Source organism: Rattus norvegicus, chromosome 17 (assembly GCF_021556685.1).
Source record: "Rattus norvegicus strain SHRSP/BbbUtx chromosome 17, alternate assembly SHRSP_T2T, whole genome shotgun sequence".
Lineage (NCBI taxonomy): Eukaryota > Metazoa > Chordata > Mammalia > Rodentia > Muridae > Rattus > Rattus norvegicus.
The window spans coordinates 64387281-64407976 of record NC_141550.1 but is presented as its reverse complement, the minus strand read 5'-3'; the positions used below and the strand labels follow the sequence as shown (position 1 = coordinate 64407976).

At 43.5% G+C, this 20696-nt stretch overlaps 1 protein-coding gene across 3 annotated transcripts in view; it reads left to right on the top strand.

Moving 5' to 3' along the window:
* The window catches only part of Heatr1 (HEAT repeat containing 1), a 41764-nt gene that overhangs the window by 18045 nt on the left and 3023 nt on the right, over window positions 1-20696 (top strand). For all 3 annotated transcript variants that reach the window (XM_087591139.1, XM_087591140.1, NM_001108418.2), the window contains 23 exon segments: window positions 229-398; window positions 779-937; window positions 2229-2471; window positions 2881-3012; window positions 6081-6184; window positions 6322-6465; window positions 7082-7200; window positions 7295-7416; window positions 8285-8413; window positions 9273-9503; window positions 10249-10375; window positions 10875-11035; window positions 13369-13415; window positions 13758-13881; window positions 14690-14830; window positions 15551-15843; window positions 16492-16642; window positions 17517-17675; window positions 17823-17957; window positions 18092-18196; window positions 18278-18446; window positions 18926-19080; window positions 19582-19740. In XM_087591139.1, the coding sequence (XP_087447265.1) occupies window positions 229-398; window positions 779-937; window positions 2229-2471; window positions 2881-3012; window positions 6081-6184; window positions 6322-6465; window positions 7082-7200; window positions 7295-7416; window positions 8285-8413; window positions 9273-9503; window positions 10249-10375; window positions 10875-11035; window positions 13369-13415; window positions 13758-13881; window positions 14690-14830; window positions 15551-15843; window positions 16492-16642; window positions 17517-17675; window positions 17823-17957; window positions 18092-18196; window positions 18278-18446; window positions 18926-19080; window positions 19582-19740 (3479 nt within the window).

The following is a 20696-nucleotide window of genomic DNA, read 5'->3' as shown; positions in this document are numbered from 1 at the left end:
TTTTCCTGAAATAATTAGATGGTGAACAGTCTTCAGAAGAGGGAGTCTGAGAGAGAACCTTTGTGTGTATGACCGCCAGGGTGGGAATAGTGCTAGAGACTGTAGCCAGGCCGATGAATGCTATGCAGCTCAGCCGTGCTCCCAGCCCTAGAAGGAAGCCTATCACTGTGAACCTTTGACACTATGTAAGTTTTGCCCACTGACACATTCTTTCCCCTCTGGTATTAGTGGTGATGTCTCTACTCCTCAATCTGGGAAGCCCTGTCAAAGAAGTCCGCAGAGCTGCTGTTCAGTGTCTCCAGGCCCTCAGCGGAGTAGCCTCGAAGTTTCAACTGGTGATAGATCACCTCGTTCCTAAGGCAGAGGAGATCACTTCAGATGCTACCTATGTGGTTCAGGTAGACCACTGTCAAAGAAGGTTGAGATCTGAGGCCTGTGCAACAGGAACAGCCTTCTCTTCCTGTGCCTTGCAGGGACTGTGGGAAACTAATCCAGTAATTTAAAATTCACATCAGCAACTACAGACTTTTGATCCTTTTTTTAAAAGGTCATAAACTGTGTTTCAATTTTGCTGTCCTTGCATGAAAGAGTAATGTTGAACCTTTCATGTGAGCTAGCTTTTGGATACTGATATTCTTTCTAGTTGGAACCTTATTTAAGAGAAATTAAAAAGGTGTAAGAAGTGTCATGCCATTTGGAATTTCCAGAATTAGAATATTTAGTCCTTAAAGTTCGTTTTCCCTTCTTACTGCATTTTTCTCTCTTTCTGGTATCCTAGGATTTGGCTACACTATTTGGTGAACTACAGAATGAAGAGAAACAGAAATCACACCATAAGTTGTCTGAAACCCTGAGAAGCCTTCTTCACTGTGTGTATGACTGTCCGTCTTACATTGCAAAAGACTTGATGAAAGTATTACAGGATGTGAACAGTGAGGTAGGGAGGTTTTCACAGAATGCAGTAGAACATGTGTCCCTGACCCGAGGAGTAACTGTCATGTATGAGGAAGCAACCATGTGCTCCAGGGGGAGAATGCTCTTCAGATTAGGAGGAAGAATTACAGAGGAAAGAAGGATACAGGATGCAAAAGCACACATCACAAATGCCCATTCACTTTAAAATTGTGGGCATTGTCTCACATCAGCTTTCTATCTATTCCAGATAGCTTTTGATTTGTGCCCATTTTTCAAGGACAATTCCTCTACAAAGAAACATATTTGCAGTCTCTGAATTGGAACTGGTTTTTCTTACTTATAAAATTTATGGCTTCATGTATTTTTCTGGAGGGAAAAGCACAGGCTGCATTATGTCCTCGAGGAAGCCTGTGATGCGAAGGAAGTGTCTGCTCTGTTCAGAGTTTTAAGTCCCTTCTTATCCTGCCTCGATTGCCCAGGTGCCCCATTGCTCTTGACTGACAAATATTCAGAGAAATAAAGTGGATACAAGGGGATATAAATTAATTGATATTATAATCAGTTGTATCAGTTATCAGCCCTGGGTTGTCAGTGGGGAGGGACATTTGCAAGTTGACGAAACTTCTTGTATAAAGGAGTGAATATGGTCCATACTCCTGTCTGTGAGGTTGTTTTCTGGTTCAACCAGGCTCAACTTGGAAATGTTTGGGAGAAAAATTTTGTTTATAGTAAACAGGGTTTTTTTTCCCTGTCCTTATTTCCTAAAAAGCACAGCATTGTTACTGTAATTAGCTTAGAACTGAGTTTCGGAAAGCTGTGCTAGATTATATGCTCACACCATGCCATGTTCTGTGAGGAGCTTGAGTATATAGGGTTTTGTTTAAGGAATGGGTTAGAGGCAGTACTCTGTAGACATCGAGAAACAGCTCTTGGCTCTGTGAACCATCTTTCTTTGCAGCTCAGATCTGCCACTTTCGGGAAAGCACCCACAGAGGGTATGGAAATAGATAATTATGGCTGTTGTCAATGAAAGTTTAAAAAGGCAGGACATCACTGAATTTGTTAGACAGCCATGATTTGCTAACCTATGATTTAATTATTGAAGCCTTGACATCCTCATTTAAATTCACATTAGTCATGTCAAAGAGGAAATGGTGGTTGAGGGAAATGCAGTGCTTTGGCAAATGCTTAACTGTTGACTACTCATATTTTAGGTCATATTTTCTGTCCTCACAATCACAGCGTCCTTTAGAGAACTGTCAGATGAGCTTTCCTGAGCAGAGCATGAGTCTGACAACCTTCTATGTCTTTAGGTGGTGCTTGCCCAGCTGCTGCCTATGGTGGAACAGCTCCTAGAGAAGGTGGAGAAGGAGCCCACAGCTGTCCTGAAAGATGAGGCCATTGTTTTGCATCTCACTCTGGGAAAATACAATGAGTGTTCAGCTTCGCTTTTACAAAAAGACTCGAAGAGTCTAGACCTGTTCATAAAAGCTATGCACACAACAAAGGAGCTTCACCCAGGAATGCCAACTGTTCAGATTACTGCTCTTGAAAAGGTCAGTGGCTCCCTTTAGAAACTCAAGCTTGATCAAGCATGAAGACAGTTATAAGTTATTAATAGGTTGAACTTACTTATAGAGGCACAGGTATGTTTACCTACTGAACAAAAGTTGCATGCAGGCCATTAGAAAGAATTGCATTTAAAAGCTGGTGAGGTGATGCCACAGGTAAAGGTGATTGTCACGCAAACCTGACTACTTGAGTGATTCCCCAGAACCCGCAGTGAGCACTGATTCCCAAAAGTTCTATATGCGTGCATCATGGCACACAATACTAAGAGATACCCCGCCCCATTTTTTAAGCATTGAATTTTAAATGGAAAAATGAAGCACCATTTTTTTTTTTATAGTAAGGGAAAGTTAGGTTGAAGTTTGTTTTCTGACTCTTGGGTTTTTCTGCTCCTAGATTACAAAGCCGTTTTTTGCAGCTGTATCAGATGGAAAGGTTCAGCAGAAGCTTCTGTGTGTGTTGTTTGACTTGTTAGTGAACTGCAAAAACTCACATTGTGTTCAGACAGTTGGCAGTGTTTTTAAAGGGGTAAGTTGCAAACTTTGTATTTGTACATGCTTAGTCTTTCCAGTTGACAAATATATAGCCTGTGTTTTACAGCCTTTCTTTGGGGTCAGATTTCATTATTAACAAGACTCATAGGAAATTATGTACTGGAGAGGTTCAAAACCCAAATCTTACGTCTTCACCATTTTTTTTTTTTAAATTTACTCTTTAAATTTTTCATAGATTATACAATGCATCTTAATCGTATCCACATATTTCTCTTTCCTCTCCCTCTATCCCCTGCCAGTATACCTCCTTTCCGGCTTCAAGCCCTCTCTTTAAAAAGAAATAATCCACTAAGTTCAACTAGTGCTTCCCATGTGTGGATGCTTGTGGGGTCATACACCGGGGCATAGGCAAACTGCCAGTGCTATCCTTCACTCAGAAGCCATTTGCTGTCCACAGCTCCAGAGCCAGGAGCGGAGCCTCAGGAGCCCCTCCCCCATTCGTGCTAATGATTTTAACAGATGACACTGTACATGTAACCCCAGCATTCTTCTCCACTTTCTGGTCTTTGATTATGTCTGCGCACTCTACCACAATGTTCTCTGGTCTTGGTTTGGTATGGAGCAGGTCATTATAGATGTCCCATCTGGCTGAACATTTGTTTTATATGAAATGTATATTTTCAGTGAGTTACACATAGGCTGTCTCATTTTGGATCTTACTCATGTTAGGTGCACCTGCCTGTTTCATGAAAGGAATGGGGAATTGTGAGGGGCTTGCTGTTGAGCAAGATGGCCTTATTTCACTTAAATAGATATGCGATGTATAAGACGGAGTTGGAGTTCTGCTTCTTATGTTTGTGCATTGAAACCTAGCCATCATTGGAGTGGGTTATTCCATTTCTGGAATTGACTAAACTAGAGAATGGTAGAGGGGTGGATAAAGTGATTGCCCTTCGAGTGTGAACACTGGAGTTTGTATCCCACATACATTGTGGGTGTGGATAGTAGCCCACCTGTAGTCCAGTGCTTAGAAGACAAAAACAGGATCTTTAGAGCAAGCTGCCAGTTAGACTAGCTGTGTAGTTGGGCTCTGAGTTCAGGTAAGAGACCTCGCCTCAAAAATTACGGTGAAGAGCAGTCAGGGAAGACTCTCTGTCTTTGTTGGATCTCCACACGCGCGCGCACACACACACGCACGCACACACGCATGTGTACACACAGCAGACACTGTATGTAACAGTAAGAACAATGGAAGTCTGAGCTGCAGAGAGGGCTGCAGTGGTTGAGAGTACTTGTTGCTCTTCAGGAGGGGACCTGGCTTTGATTCCCAGCACGCACGTTGCTGCTCCCAGGATCCGCAACTCTAGTTCCAGCGCATCTTCTTGCGCCAACACCAGGCATGTAGGTGGTACACAGAGGTACATCAGCAAACACCCATACACATAAAGTATGTAACTTGATGATGGTGAGGGTCTAGTGTCCAGATTTAGCTCTCAATCTCGAATGACTTTTTCTTTGCGGAAGGAAGTACTCTACGGCAAGTCTAGAATGTTTAATTTCCATCCCTGTGCACTTCTTACCTTTTCACCTTTTAAAAATGACCATTGTCTAACATAACTACAACATACCTGAAAAGATTGATCGTAATCCCTTGATTCCATTTACTACTCAGTCCACAGTTGTATTTTAATGACTGTCTCACGAATATATTTTATAGTTATTTTCTTTGAATTGAATCCAAATATTTACTTATAATTTCAAAACTTTTGAAAAAAGATTCCTTGATTCTACCCATATCTAAAGACTCTCTGGGACTGTGAGTCTGTGAGCCTTTCCCAGTTGGTGAGGATGTCTGCCTTGGCAGGTGGAGCCAGGTTTTCCACACTGAAGGCTGAATGTGGAACTGTCAGATGCTGTGTTGGAGAAGTGGTACCACGCCGTACTCAGAAGGAGAGGCCTATCACAGACCCAGGATCCCCTAGAAGCCAGTGTGTGCTAGCAAGAGGGCTCAGTTAAAGGGAACCTTCAAGCTAAATCCATGTTGGCAAATGTGGTGTTGGCTTTGGTTGGAACCCTTTTTCCTCCTGCTTTTTTTGTAAAGTAACAACATCATATAGGGAAAGGGCCTGCAGCCGCAGATCCAGGATGGCATTTCTAGCTTTAGTTAAAGAGTTTGTCCCCTTTTGTCCCTTTTTATGGGACAAACTTTCTTTTATTTTTATTTGTAAAGAAATGGGGATAACTAAAATCATAGTAGATAATATTTTATCAGACTTTAAATACAATGGCAATTTAATTCTGTTAAATTGAGATCCAGCCCAAAAGAGACATTTCTTTCATATGACATTCTTTCATATGATAATTTCATAAGACAGTTAAGAGGTTGTAAGAAGGAGCATGTAATTCTAGATTATTCCCTTTCCATCTCAGTAAATAGTAAACTAGTGTGCACATGAAATATTTGCAAACCATAGGTTGATGCACACTTTAATTCCACCACTTGGAAGATGAGACAGTAGGATCAGAAATTCAAGGCCAGCCTGGGCTTCATACTGAGGCTCTATCTCTAAAAATCCAAAACCAGATAAACCAAAGAAGACATATTTTCAAACATGCCACATCAGTTAAAGATGAGCTTGGCCTTGATTGTTAGGCAGTGTGATTAATATTGTACATATGTCTGAACTTAGTGATGGCAAGTAAATACCATAGGAATCTATTCAACATAGTACTTGAGGACATCCTAGATAATGCATAAGGAGTCATTTGTGTTTGGGCACTGGGCAGGCTTCAAGTGGCATAATGACATAAATGTGGACTGAAATGCTTTTATTGACTTGTGCAATTATGTTTATTGCAGCAGTGTCTGTCTGTTTTGTCTGTCTATTGGATTTTTGAGACAGGGTTTCCACTGTGGAGTTCTGGCTGGCCTTGAACTCAGAGGTCCACCTGCCTCTGCCTCCTGAGTGCTGGAATAAAAGGTATATGCCACTCCCACCCAACTCTCTTGTTTTACTTTAAAGTTGATAGTTTAGAGTTGCAACTATTGCTGTAATCTTGTTCCAGTGAATTACATTACTTGCCATTATTTCAATATTTCAGATTTCTGTCGATGCTGAACAAATCAGAATAGAACTGGAGCCACGAGATAAAGCTAAATCTTTGGGCACAATTCAGCAAACGAGAAGGCAGAAAATGCAACAAAAGTAAGTGTTTTGAACACACTAAGGGGTCTGGTCTTGTTCCCCAGGCTCAGGCTGTAGTTGTGGTTTCTACTCACCAGTTTTGCATAAACAGCTGTGATAGTGTTTACATTGTTAACTTGGTCTTCTCTGTCTCCCAGAAAGTCACAAGATGTAGAAGCTGTCCAAGAAGTGGAGGGCCCTTACTGGCAAAGAGTCACCCTCATCCTGGAGCTGTTGCAGCACAAAAAGAAGCTCAAATGCCCTCAGATACTGATTCCGACTCTCTTTAACTTGCTGTCAAGGTAATGGCACTTGGAGTTGGTCAGTGAGACAATAAGGTGGTAAAAAATCTGCCCGTGTTGATTTATCCTTGTCTTTTGGGGATACTTGTCTTGTTCAGATCATCTAGCCAATAAAGCAAGTTAAAGAACTGTAGTTGAAATACTGAAGACTGGGTTCAGTAACCCATTATGGATTTCCTAAGCTGACTTCTTCCTGGGTCGTGCAGAAGCTGGCCTCATCGCTCTCCCTGCTTTCCTACTTAACTTACAGTGCCATATCTTAGCCACTGTCACTTGTATTTTAAGGATGCTGTGTGACACCTGCTAAATTTTAGTTATAAATTATTAGAAAACCTAACTTTAGAGTTTACCACTGCGCTGAGGAGTCTGTTGTCATTAGAAAAGTGCAGTGATTCTCCACATTGCTAGAAGACTACAAGTAGGTTAGTAGGAAATGCATAATTTGTGGGGAAAAAAATCATTAGGTGTACTTGGCTGCGTGGGAATCCAGAGTTAGAAATCTATTAAACTATGTTTAATAATAGTATTTTCTTTATTCCTTATTGAATAGTTTCTGAACAATGTGACTGTATTAACTTCTGAATTACTAATCATTTCTTTTCTGGGGTTCCTGAAGGTGTTTAGAGCCGTTGTCGTCAGAGCAGGGGAACATGGAGTACACTAAGCAGTTAATTCTGAGTTGTTTGCTCAACATCTGCCAAAAACTGTCCCCGGACGGTGGCAAAATACCTAAAGGTATGTGCTTGGGGACAGGAGGACAGGAAGGCACCGCCTGCTTTGCACATGAGTGCGTCAGCCACTCAGACTTCCTCCTCCTCCTCCACTGTAGATGTTGTGGATGAGGAGAAGTTCAATGTGGAGCTGATAGTGCAGTGCATCCGCCTCTCGGAGATGCCGCAGACTCACCACCATGCCCTGCTGCTGTTGGGTACTGTTGCTGGCATATTTCCGGTAAGTCAAAGAAAGAAAGAAAAAAAGAAGGAAGGAAGGAAGGAAGGAAGGAAGGAAGGAGAGAGAGAGAGAGAAAGAAAGAAAGAAAGAAAGAAAGAAAGAAAGAAAGAAAAGAAAGAAAGACTCGCAAGGCTATAGTGTGTCTCTTCTGTCCACACTTCTTTGCTTACAAAAGTTCATTGCAATGACTCATTGGTCTGGTTGAGGCCTATAGTTTTTGCTACACTGTCAATAGTGGATCCTCACTGGGACTCCTCACTGGAATATCTTCTATTGTTGGCCTGTGTCACAGAGACCCTGTACTTTTGTAATTGCAGGACTGGCCCCTTCACACACACTGATAGTTTATTGATGGGGTAGATGTTGGGTGAACCAATTCAAAGACCTGGATCTGGGCCTCAGAGGTATCTGAGCTGGTCGGCCCACCAGCTCTCTCACTTGCACACCATCAGGGAGAGCTCTCCTGCCCTGCCCCGACTGGCCCATCCAGTGCTGCACCCAGCAAGGGGGAGTCTGCCCACTTTTATTTTACATTCTTTTTGCTTGTTTTTATTTCCAGTGGGGTAGGGCATTACCCTTAAGTCCCTGTGCATGCTGAGCAGGTGCTCCGCTGTTGAACTATAGCCCTAGCCCTATCCCCTTGTCTGTTCTTTTTTTTTTTTTTTTTTTTTTTTTGGTTCTTTTTTTCGGAGCTGGGGACCAAACCCAGGGCCTTGAGCTTCCTAGGCAAGCGCTCTACCACTGAGCTAAATCCCCAACCCCCCCTTGTCTGTTCTTGAGGAAGGATAGTTCTATTTTTTATTGATTTTTAAAAATAACTCTTTGGTATTTGAAAGGGAAAAATGGTGATAATTGTACTTTATTTCAGGATAAAGTTCTTCACAACATTATGTCTATTTTTACATTCATGGGAGCCAATGTCATGCGCCTAGATGATGCTTATAGCTTTCAAGTTATTAGCAAGACTGTGAAAATGGTCATCCCAGCACTTATTCAGGTAAGCTGCTGCATGCCGCCATTGTTGTTACTATTTTTAGTTTGTACATTTTCATGTAAATCCCAGTTTGGAAGACTTAGGTTCTTCTTTGTCCAGAGCTTCACAGTGCTGAGGTCAGCAAATGGGCTCACAAGTTAAGCACGTATTCTGTTATACCGTCAGATACGTAAGTCTGGTTTCACTGAACTACAGTAATGTGCTGTGGGAGCGTTTGACCTTCCAGTGAGTAAAGTGACTGTTCTACAATTTGATATTGAAGCTTTTAGATTGAGAGTACAATAAAGAAAAAATGAGATAGGAACTTTTATAACTACAGGGTCAAATCCATTAGCATGCAAATTGACAGAAGTTTTCTAAGCATGGTCTGAGAGCCAGGACTTGTCTTTATCAGGTGGAGACAAGCACACGATGTGAAAAGTAACTTCTAGCCTCTGTTACCCCACACGCACACTTGAGAATATCATTTGCCATATTTTTAACTGTTCTGGGGATAAAATAGATTCACGCTGTCTCCTTTTAATTCTTGGTTTTAGATTGGTGCTGTGTTCAATACATTGGCAGCTATAGGGCGAATGCCTAATGTATGTTTCTGTGTGTATATACATACATACATTATGTGCCAAATGAAGAAGTAAATGCTTAAGAGTCTAGAGTAAGGAAACATCTACGTGGTCTAGAACAACCAGAAAAATTGATAAGAAACAGGATTTGAACCAACGAAAGGGAGGGCACGATTTATACAGAAGTACAGCAGAGCCAAGATAGACACTCCCTGAGTTTTCACTGAGACCTAATCCCTCTGAAAGCTGGTTTTGAAGGTTATTTGTGCCTCCTCCAATCCCTGTCTTTTCTCTTGCAGTCTGATAATGGAGACTCTATAGAAGTCACTAGAAATGTTGAGGAGATTGTGGTGAAAATCATCGGCGTGTTTGTGGATGCACTGCCACATGTGCCAGAGCACCGGCGCCTGCCCATCCTCGTTCAGCTTATCAACACACTGGGTGCAGAAAAATTCCTGTGGATTCTCCTCGCCTTGCTTTTTGAACAGTACGTCACTAAAACAGTGCTGGTGGCTGCTTATGGAGAAAAGGTCAGAATATGGATCAGGTGGGGTGTTAGGGAATGGGGTGGGGTCACATGGGTTTTGTGGTGCTGGTCAGCTTACGTATAGGGCTAGCACTGCTTAGTGTGCAATTTGACAGTGCTCGCTCACAAGCTTTTTCAAGATTGTTTCTTGTTTCTTTTTTGTTTTGTTTTGTTTTGTTTTGTTTTATTGTTTGACTTTTAAAGCTTTCAGAGTGTGTAGACCCAGAACACCTTTTGTCTTTTGTTTTTTAAGACAGGATTTCTCTGTGTATCCTTGACCTACCTGAAACTCACTCTGTAGCCTTGGCTGCCTCCACAGAGATCCACTTGCCACTGCCTCTTGATTTCTGAGATTAAAAGTGTGTGCAACCCCTGCCCAGCAACCCAGAACATCTTTAAATAGCAACAAAACATTTTCTAAGGGCCCTTGGCTTTTTCTAAGACATGGGTCTGGAGCCCTCCAGTGATTCTGTTTTAAGGCCAGCAGAGAGGGGCATTGAAACAGGGTCTCTGCAGTCTGCCTGTGGAGGCACTGTGTGAGGGGAGGGTTGGCCAGAGCTCCTGTGCGCGGTTATTTGAATCACTGTAGGGTTTTGAATTACTGAAGGGATTCATAGCTTCCTCATCTGCTGACAGCTCCAGGGCAAGGCACGTGGTGCTGCAGGATGTGTTCTGGGTGTGTCCTTAATTTGTGCTCACTGATGGACTTGTTAGGCAGTGTTGTCACCTTTCTCCTTCTTTCCAAACAGGATGCTATTTTAGAGGCAGATACCGAGTTCTGGATTTCAGTCTGCTGTGAATTCAGTGTCCAGCATCAGGTCCAGAGCTTGATGCATATCCTCCAGTACCTAGAAAAACTGCCAGAGGAAAAGGAAGGTAAGCCCTGGTCAGGTGTGGGCTACCATTAAACTGAGAGCTGCCGCAGAGCAGACAGGATTGAGGATGTCCTTGGAACCTATACATCCGTAGATGAACTGTGGATGTTAAGTTCATCAGAGAAGTTTAAAGTTCTGAGATACATTATCTCCAGCTTTTAGACGAGTGTTTTAAGTGGAGATGCCCTCCTTTAGCCTCTGGACTCCAGCCCTCAGGATCTCAGTCCAGATCCTGAATGTCTGATCGTCTACACTTTCCCGTGTTGTTATATTTTCTACTTTGATTGATTGGCTCTTTTCAGACCTGTGGGGTGGGTGCTTCCTTGGTAAACACTGTACCGTCACTCACTGCTTTGGCTAAGGAAAAGTCTGGTGTCCTAGCCCAGCACAGTTCTCTCTGAGATGGCATCCTGCTCACCATGCTCCCCTTGTACACTGTACAGATTAGTCGTTGGAGATTGGAGATGGATAAAATTACCTGTTCTGTTGCTGTTTTTCAGAAGCCACCTCTAAGGCAGTATCTGCTAAGATTGAAGTGCAGGATGAAATGTTACCAGTTTTTAAGGTGGACACTCACACAAGCAAGCAGCTTCGGCATTTTAAATATTTGTCAGTGTCCTTCATGGCCCAACTCCTGGCTTCCAATCATTTCCTCAAAAAGGTAATATGTTCTTTAAGCTTGTTTATGATAAAAACTGATCTTGTTTTTGCTAAAGAACAGTGTCTTAGACTCACAAAAAAATAGGTCACCAAATGTCTTGTGAAAATGTGAGGTGTGCCTTGAAAGAGAGTGACAAAACAGTGCACTTCACCGTGCAGACTTCTGGACACTGTCTGCCAGAGCTGAAACCCAGTAATTTCGTTCTCAGGCAGTATAGACCCAGTGGAAGCACGGGAGCATGCACATCACCAGTCATTTCAAGGCAAATAGAGGATTGCATTGTTCATGCCAGCCCCAAACTGCTAGCAGTCCAGTGTCGGCCAGTGGAGTGGATAAATCACCTGGTTCTGGGGGAAGACTGTGAACAACACAGCCACCTGAGGAAGCTCTTTTAGGAAACTATGGTTTATATCAAGGATGAAGTGTCGGCACCTCTCCAGAAGTCAGGAACACAGGCGCCTTCAGTCATCACTTCTGTGCAAGCTAAGAAATAGAGTGAGAATCAGGGAAAAAGAAAGTCAGCAGTCTATTAGACCTAGCCATTAGCTCTGCAGCTTCCTCATAGAGATGGTGTGGTAGGCTTATCTCAGTGTGCCAGCCACCTTCACATTATAAAATGTCACTAATTTTAAATTATAGGGAAAAATCTTCATAAGCAATACAACATAAGTGAGGTATTGAAAATTCAGCCTAGGGGTTGGGGATTTAGCTAAGTGGTAGAAGAGCGCTTGCCTAGCAAGCGCAAGGCCCTGGGTTCGGTCCCCAGCTCCGAAAAAAAAAAGAAAGAAAGAAAGAAAAAAAAAAGAAAATTCAGCCTAATGAAGCGTTGGCAAGAATATTATGAAACAGAGACAGTGTTCATGTATACAAAGATACACTGTTGGGCTGTGAGTTATACCCTTCCTGTCAAGCCTGATGACCTGAGTTTGTTCCTGGGGATCTGCATGTTGGAAGTAGAGAACCCATTCCTGCAAGCTGTCCTCTGACCTCCATACATGCACACATACACACACACACACACACACACACACACACACACACACACGCCAAGTAAATTGTTTTTTTGTTTTTTTTAAAACTCAACTGTTCAAAGATTCTAGATTAACATAGATGTGCAGTACACTTCCCCAGTTAATGTCTTTTAAAATGATGTTGCTGTGCTGAGGGTTAAGCCAAGTGGTAGAGGAAGAGTGATCAGACAGGTCATTGTGACTGACCACCAGGCTGAGAACACACCTAGGTGGAGGGAGGGAGAGTGGCAGATGGTTTACTAAGGCACAAAGAAAGTACACTTAAGGACTAATGCTGGCATGGTGTGTTTCTATTTATGGGGAAAAGTGAATCTGCTTTCACACCATGTACATCAATTTTAGGTAGAATAAAAACTTTGATGTGAAAAGCAACACCTAGAGCTTTTTTCAAAGAAAATCTAGGAGAACAGTGTTGTGAGCAAAGAAGAAATAATTTTTCAAATTGTGGGTCAACAAAAGGCCGCCATAAGCAAGCAGAAGGAAAGCTGCAGACACAGACCACTGCATCTCACAAGTGAGCTCATGGGGGTCCATTCCAGCACTGGCAAAGAATAGCATCGTGATGAAGAGCAACCACAAACGGCTAGTTAATACTCGATAGGACTCAAATGCCCTGGTGAGCAAAGCAAGAAGTGTGCGCTAAATGGGAAGCTGCTTTGCTGTTCCTCCAAGTGGCAGAAATGGCACAACTGTTGCTGCCAAGACAGGCAAGGGCCCGGCCGTGCAAGTGGCGGTAGTGTGTGTGTGCACAGGCAGCCACTTCAGAAAGCGTCAGAGAGGCGAGTAAGCTAGACAAGCTTGCCCAGATGCCTAAGAGACTTATAAAGATGCTCTCAAGCCGTATTAGTGCAGGAGAGCATCCCTGACTAACCTGGCAGGAATGCTTCAAAATACCAGACTTTAAAACCATTTCAAACCCCTCACTTGACAGCATAGGCGGAAAACCACACACCCGACCTCATGTGTCAGTCAGGTCACGGTCAAAACAGAAGCACATGAAACATGGCGTGAAAACCTTTAGGCTATAAGGTCATGTCATGTTTATACACATGTCCGATCCTCACTATCATTATTTGCAAACTTTCCAAAATAAAAGATTCAGAATTAGAATAGGTCTCATCTCAAGCTTTTTAGGTAAGGGGTAGTATTCAATCTATGTGAAGAAACAATGGGCATAATTATGTAGCAATAAAGGAAAGTGATTGAGTGTTTCTACCGAGGAACAGTATATATCACTGGACCGAGACAACTAGAACGCTAGGTTTCTCCACACTGTGCTCATGGAGCTTCTTTAATTCTTAGGTTGTTGAGAGTGGTGGTCCTAAGAGCCTACACGGACTTGAACAGAGGTATGCTTGCTTATTTATTTATTTTTTAATATTGTGGGAATAATCCAACTTGCAAAGGAATCGGAAGAATGAACATGACAGATGCACACAGTCTGGCCACATTCACTGCCGCTTTGCACCCGGCTTCCTTATTCTTGCTGCAGACATTTTGTCTCTGAAAGCAAATCTGTTAACTTTGTTTCTTTGCTGATACCTTGCTCCAAGGCAGAGTGAAGACTGTGGACTGGTTTTCCAAGCAGAGGATAACCAGTGCTGGTCCCTCTTCTCCTTTTCCTCCTGGAACTTCTGAAGTAAGTCTGTAATAATTTACTAAATTGCCTTTTCTGAATGTGTCTCTTTCAGTTTGCTAGAAACAGTTCTGGGCTATATTAACACAGTAGCACAGTCCATGGAAAAGAACGCAGACAAACTGACTGGGAAGTTTTGGCGAGCACTGCTCAGCAAAGCTTACGACATGCTGGATAAGGTAGGCTTTCGTTTCTCTCCTTAATTACCATGTTTGTTACTACTTTTTATGCCATTGTAAAATTATTTAACTCAAACTTCCACATTAATAATACACTTAGTAATAACTTTTCTTGATATAAGAACACTCATGTTTTTCTTATTCAAGTCTCTTAATGTCTAAAAACAAACTTGTCTGGAAAGCAAGTATTTCCCTACCAATGATGAGACCATGTGCCTCAATAAATGTGATGAATTTAATGGTTGATCATGTATATGTAATGTTCTTTGTTATTGAAGTGGGATAATATAAAAAGGCCAATTAGATGTAATCGATACATGATTGGCCTTGAAATTAGGACATGGCCTAGAGTAGTTTACTTCCTTTTAGTGTTTTTTTTAATTTTTTAAAAATTTATTTATTTTATGTATTTGAATACACTGTAGCTGTCTTCAGATACACCAGTAGAGGGCATCAGATTCCCTTACAGATGGTTGTGAGCCACCATGTGGTTGCTGGGAATTGAACTCAGAGCTGAGCCATCTCTCCAGCCCTGTTTTGGTTTTATTTGTGATTAGTAATAACTGTCCAAGAGCTATTGTAGAACTATGTTGAGAGAGCATGTATGAAAATGTCCAGCACCTCAGGGTTTATAATAAGTAAGAGTCCGAGCTGGCCATGGTGACTTGTGAAACATGCCTGTAACCCAGCACTCAAATCTGAACTCAAGGCTAGTCTGGGCTACATAGATACGCTTTCTGTTAGAATCATAAAGTCTATCTTAACAGGTTGAGCTTCTCCTTTTCCTTTTGTGTTCCCTTCTCTGTAGGTCAATGCCTTGCTGCCCACAGAAACATTCATCTCTGTGATTAAAGGGCTGGTGGGTAACCCCCTGCCATCTGTGCGGAGGAAAGCTCTGGATCTTCTGAATAATAAGCTCCAGCACAGCACATTCTGGAAGAAGAAAATGGTGAGGACCCTCCTAAAACCTGCGTGACCTCTTCTGCTCGTTTAGCTCTCCTACAGTTCTCTGCCACACCACCTAAATGGAAGGCTCTTACTGTCTGGGCTGGCATACTGTGTGTGATGAGAGAGAGAGAGAGAGAGAGAGAGAGAGAGAGAGAGAGAGAGAGAGAGAGAGAGACAGACAGACACAGACACACACACACACACACACACATACAGACAGACACAGACACATGCTGTTGACTCTCGTGCTACAGCTGTGTTAAGATCTGAGGATGGAATTCCTAAGGCACCTGTGCTTGCTGTGACCCATGCAGCCCTTAGCTGAAACAGGTTTTGCTCTTTTCTCACTGGATGCTGTGTTTAGATCAGAGGTCGGTCATACAACTTAGGCTTAGCAGTAAGAAAGGCAGATAGACTAGGAGACCAAGCAAGAGGATGTCAAGTTCATGGCCTGTCTAGGCTGTATAGCGAGTTCAGGGTTAATCTGGACGGCTGAGTGAGGCCCTATCTCAAAAGTCAACAGTGAAAAGAAGTCTGGAGCTGGAGCTCCTTGGTAGACCAAGGCCCTAGCCAGCTTCTCTGCACTGGGGACTGGGGGGAACAGTCGCTAGAGTGTGGTCGTGTGGTTTGGGACTCAGACCCAAGCAGGGGAGATGGGAAAGGAGATCGGCCCTTCTTGTAGCTCTGATTACTGTTTTTTTTTTGGCTACCTTTTCTTCAGGTTCACCGCTTTCTCAAACTGGTTCCAGTCCTTCTGGCCATTGTGCAACATAAGAAAAAGGAGGCAGAAGATGAACAAGCAATTAACAGACAGACAGCGCTGTACACCCTGAAACTCCTTTGCAAGAACTTTGGGGCACAGAACCGAGAGCCTTTCATACCAGTTCTGAGCACTGCAGTAAAGCTGATAGCACCCGAGAAGAAGGAGGAGAAAAATGTCCTGGGAAGCGCCCTGCTCTGCATAGCAGAGGTGACCTCCACTCTGGAAGCGCTGGCCATTCCCCAGCTACCCAGGTACCTGGGACAGGAGCCGTGCAACAGAGGAAGGGGGAGCACCTTCCGGACTTGTGGCTTCTTAACTAGAAAGTAAATGAAAATAGACGGGAAAGAATCAATCTTTTCTTTGCTCTGGAAAATGCACCATTCCTGTGACCTTCAGACGTTGTTTGCTGATGTTCGGAGTCACTGTGCTTAGGAAGCAGTGATGTAATTCCCTATTAAGAATCATGTCCAGAGCAGCATTTGCTGTGCAGAGGGAAGCTAGATGCTCCTAATTCTGCTGTTGACTCTGACCATAGCCTGCCATGCAGCTGTGGCCAGTTACTTATCCTAAAGCTCCGTCATCTATAATGCAGGGACATATCCTACCCATCCCCATGTTTCTCTTTATAGGTCTTGTTGAGCTTTGTACACAACCCTGACATCTAGCACATGTTCAGCCATTGAAGAACATTCTTTTTCAGTCACCATGTGGCAGCCCTGTTGGCACCAAGGATTTCTTGGGTGGAGTGGTAGAAAGTGTACAGGCAGTGTTCTGCACACTGGGGGTTACAGTGTTGTAGCAAACACAGCTGGCTGCTGTTTTCTTTATGCCCCAGCTCCCTTCCATAGTGTGTGTTTGTGGCTTGAAGCCGCTCTAATGCACTTGTTCCTTTTTGCCAGCCTGATGCCTTCGCTGCTGACAGCCATAAAGAGCACCAGTGAGTTGGTCCGCAGTGAGGTCTGCCTGCTCAGTGCCCTGACTGCCCTGCACAAAGTCGTTGAGACTCTGCCGCACTTCATCAGCCCCTACCTGGAAGGTCTTCTGACCCAGGTGGGATTTGGTCGACTATGACTTGCTACCCAGGGTGGGCAAGGGAAACAGTTTTACCCATTCAGCTTACTGGCTTGCTGTTTACTCCTTACTTGCTTCTTTCTGTGATTCATTACGTGATTTTTGTTTCCCAACATAGGCTCAACAAATAGAAACACCTCTGTTCAGAAACAAAAATCATGGTTTGTTGAACATATCTCTTTTTCTTCCATTGTCATTTTTGCTTCATCGTGGAACCAACAGGCAAAATAGGGTCTTTTAGCTGTGTGTAATGTACCACAGATCATTTACCTTAGATCTTTGAGGAAGGGCGGGAAGAGTTGCCCACTGTAGTTTTGGAAACTAGCATGGCTGTGGTTTTGATGGGAAAGTTTCTTTAACTGTAAGGTATTTTGTGGCCTTCATTTACGTGAGCAGTTGCCTGTCAGCACACTACCCATGAAAGTCAGTCCTCCTTGACTGGTTACTAGTGCTCTGGTTTGTGATTACTGCCGTGTGAAGCTGCATTTGACTGCCGTGGTGCTAGTGACTGACATTCACTGTCTACAGCAAGGGCTCAAAGTTGCTGTCTAATGGAAGGGGGTTAGGCTGATGGAGTCTTCCTCAACGGCTCTTAGTGAACAAAAACATGGGTTGTAGGAAAACGGTCAGGCTGAGAGTCCTTTGTGCTTCTGCGCTTGCTTGCCATTCACCACCTTCATCAGCTCCCATACCTAGGAGAGTCATCTACTCAGGTTCATCTGCAGATAGTGTGCTTTAAAGGACTTATTTGCTCTGGCATTTGAGCTGGCTGCGTGCCATCTCCAAGCCTTTCTGTGAGTGTGGTTGCCAGCACAGTCCAGTGCCCTCAGTCACTGTTTTTCATGTCCTGCAGGTGATTCACCTAGAGAAAATCACTAGTGAAATGGGTTCTGCCTCACAGGCTAACATCCGCCTGACTTCTCTTAAAAAGACCCTGGCTACTGGACTCTCGCCTCGAGTCCTCCTGCCAGCCATTAGCAAAACTTTCAAGCAGATCCAGAAGAACTGGAAGGTGGGTGTTAACTGTTGAACTTTGGAGAGGGAAGGTGGTACTGAAATGTTCAATGTCCACTTCTGGGAGCATAACATCGTTCACTTCTGTGAGGATGCACTGAGCTCTAAGACAAGGCAAACATATTCTCTGCTGTATTCTTGCTAGAACCTCATGGGCCCATTTATGAGCATCTTGCAAGAGCACATTGGGGTGATGAAGAAGGAAGAGCTCTTATCTCACCAGTCTCAGCTGACCACCTTTTTCCTGGAAGCCCTGGACTTCCGGGCACAGCACTCAGAGGTGAGCTGGTTCCCACTCCCCATGCCCTGGAACTGCCATTCCCTATCTGTGCAAGAGCCAGATAAAAATTAACAGTGTAGCATTTGTCCTTGCCAAAGCATTTAGTCTGTGCTAAGTAGTTCCTTTGTTTTCAGGATGATCTAGAGGAAGTTGGGAAAACAGAAAGTTGGATCATTGACTGTCTAGTAGCCATGGTGGTGAAGCTTTCAGAGGTCACATTCAGGCCTCTCTTCTTCAAGGTGAGCCTTTTTGCCTGCATGTTTTGCTCACTGTCAGTAGCAGGATGAGTAGATGATGTCACTGTTCTCTCATGGTTGTAGCTGTTTGATTGGGCCAAGACAGAAGATGCCCCGAAGGACAGGCTGCTGACATTTTACAATCTGGCCGACTGCATTGCTGAGAAGTTAAAAGGCCTTTTCACTCTGTTTGCTGGCCACTTGGTGAAACCTTTTGCAGATACCTTGAACCAAGTAAACATCTCCAAAACAGGTTAGTAGCTCTTTTGGGCCGAGGCACCCTTGTCCGTGTGTCTGACAGACAGTTAGCACAAGACCTAGAAAAGACTTTATGGTCCTTGGTCTAAGGATGGTGAATTTTTAATATTTTCTGTTATGTTAGAACAAATAATCAATTGACAAAGGAGAAGGGTAAAATGGGCATTATTACTCACTATTGGTAGTAACTGTGTAAGAGTAAATTTGGGGCTGGAGACAGCCCACTGTCAGAGTGCTCCTTTGACTAAGTAAGGTCGTGGGTTCTGTCCCCAGGTTAGCTGAAGTGACTGACCTTGCCCAACTTAAGCATCAGAGTCTTAGCTCTGAAGGAGAGCCCCGTCTCTGGAGGCCATTGTTCTGTGTTCTGCCTTTTATAGCTTCTAGGTCATTCCCAGTCTCCCTGTTATAATTGTGACAGTGTCTGTAAGCACCAGGACTTAGTGTTCCGTACTTGTACTCTTTCCCTGCGTACAGATGAAGCCTTTTTTGACTCGGAGCATGACCCCGAGAAGTGCTGCTTGTTGCTGCAGTTTATCTTGAACTGCTTGTATAAGATCTTCCTGTTTGACACCCAGAATTTCATGAGTAAAGAGAGAGCGGAAGCCTTGATGATGCCTCTGGTGGATCAGGTAACCCACTGGACGGCCTGTCACTGAGGCCTCCTGGATTGGTCTCTGCATGTTTTCTGTGTGCTGCATGGTAGCTTGCAAGGCTTTGTCATGAGGTGTTTTTAAGGAGAGGGATCCTTTAAGGAAATGTTACTCAAAAATGGATTTCCATGGTTTGACTTGTCTTTATTGTGGAGCTCATTGAGTTTTACTTGGGATTTTCTCTAAAGGAAAGAATAAGGTCTCACTGGCAGTGGAAAGGTATGTTACCTATTGTCAAAGGCGCTTCACTGAGCATGGCTACTCCCACGGGAAAGTGCCACCACCCCAGTCTTCCAGAGGGAGAGGCTGGTGCTAAGGGCTTTTACAGCTATTTGAGCTCCAGAGAGAAGTTGGCCCTAGACAGGGTTAGTGAGGCTTACTTTGTGAGCCTGTTAATGCTATGAAACACACACTAGGGATGTTTTCAGGCACAGAGGAAATGTGGCCTATGGCTGACAGCCCATGTGTCTTTCTTCCTAGCTGGAAAACAGGCTAGGAGGAGAAGACAGGTTTCAGGAACGCGTAACAAAGCACCTGGTGCCCTGCATCGCACAGTTCTCGGTGGCCATGGCAGACGACTCCATGTGGAAACCCCTGAACTACCAGATTCTGCTGAAGACAAGAGACTCTTCCCCTAAGGTGAGGACTGTGAGGGAGTGAGGCCTAACATACTGTATAATATACAATTACAGCTTTTATGAAGAATTCTTGGGCTGGGAAGATGGCTCAGTTGATGAAGTGCTTGTTGTGCAAGCATATAAATAAAGTTTGATCTCCAGAACTCACGTACAAAGCCACATTCTGGGGACAGTTGGGAATTGGCTGTTCTTCTAGAGGATAACCAGTACCCACATGGTGGCTCACAACTCTTTATGGCTCCAGTTGCAGTGGATCAGACCACCTTACTCAGATACACTCAGGCAAGATACCAATGCACATAAAATAAAAAATAAATCATTTAAGTGTTAAAATAAAGCCAGCATGCTGGCATGCATCTGCGAGTGACATGCAGAGATGAGACACAGGCTGAAAACAATTAAGATGGTGACACCTGAACAACAACACTTGAAATTGGCCTCTGACCTTCAGATGCATGTGCACACGAGTGCACACACAGCCACCACACACACAGCCACCACACACACACACACACACACACACACACACACACACACACACACGACACAGAATCTGTAGGTTCTCATAAATAGCTATATTTCACAGTGCCCTAGGTATAGTGGGCATAAGCATTAAAATGCTTTCTAAATACCTCTAAGACTCAAGCAGTAAAAACTCCAGGTCATTGTTTTTATGTCACTGCGCCAACATAAGGGATACGGTGTATGCACAGAAGCCTTCTTTATTTGGAGTCACGGTTAGAAATGAGTGCCCTGGTGCCTTGAGTGAAGTTAGCATTCCTTACCTGGAATTTTCCAGCAGTTTTATTAATAGACCACCACTATCAAACTATCAAATAAGAGCCTCACTGCGTAAACAGCCCAAAGCAGACTTTGAGTGGGATTCATTCAATTGATTTCATTTCTAGGAGTTAAAAAACTGTAAAGCTATCTATCATATAGTTGCAGAAACAAATT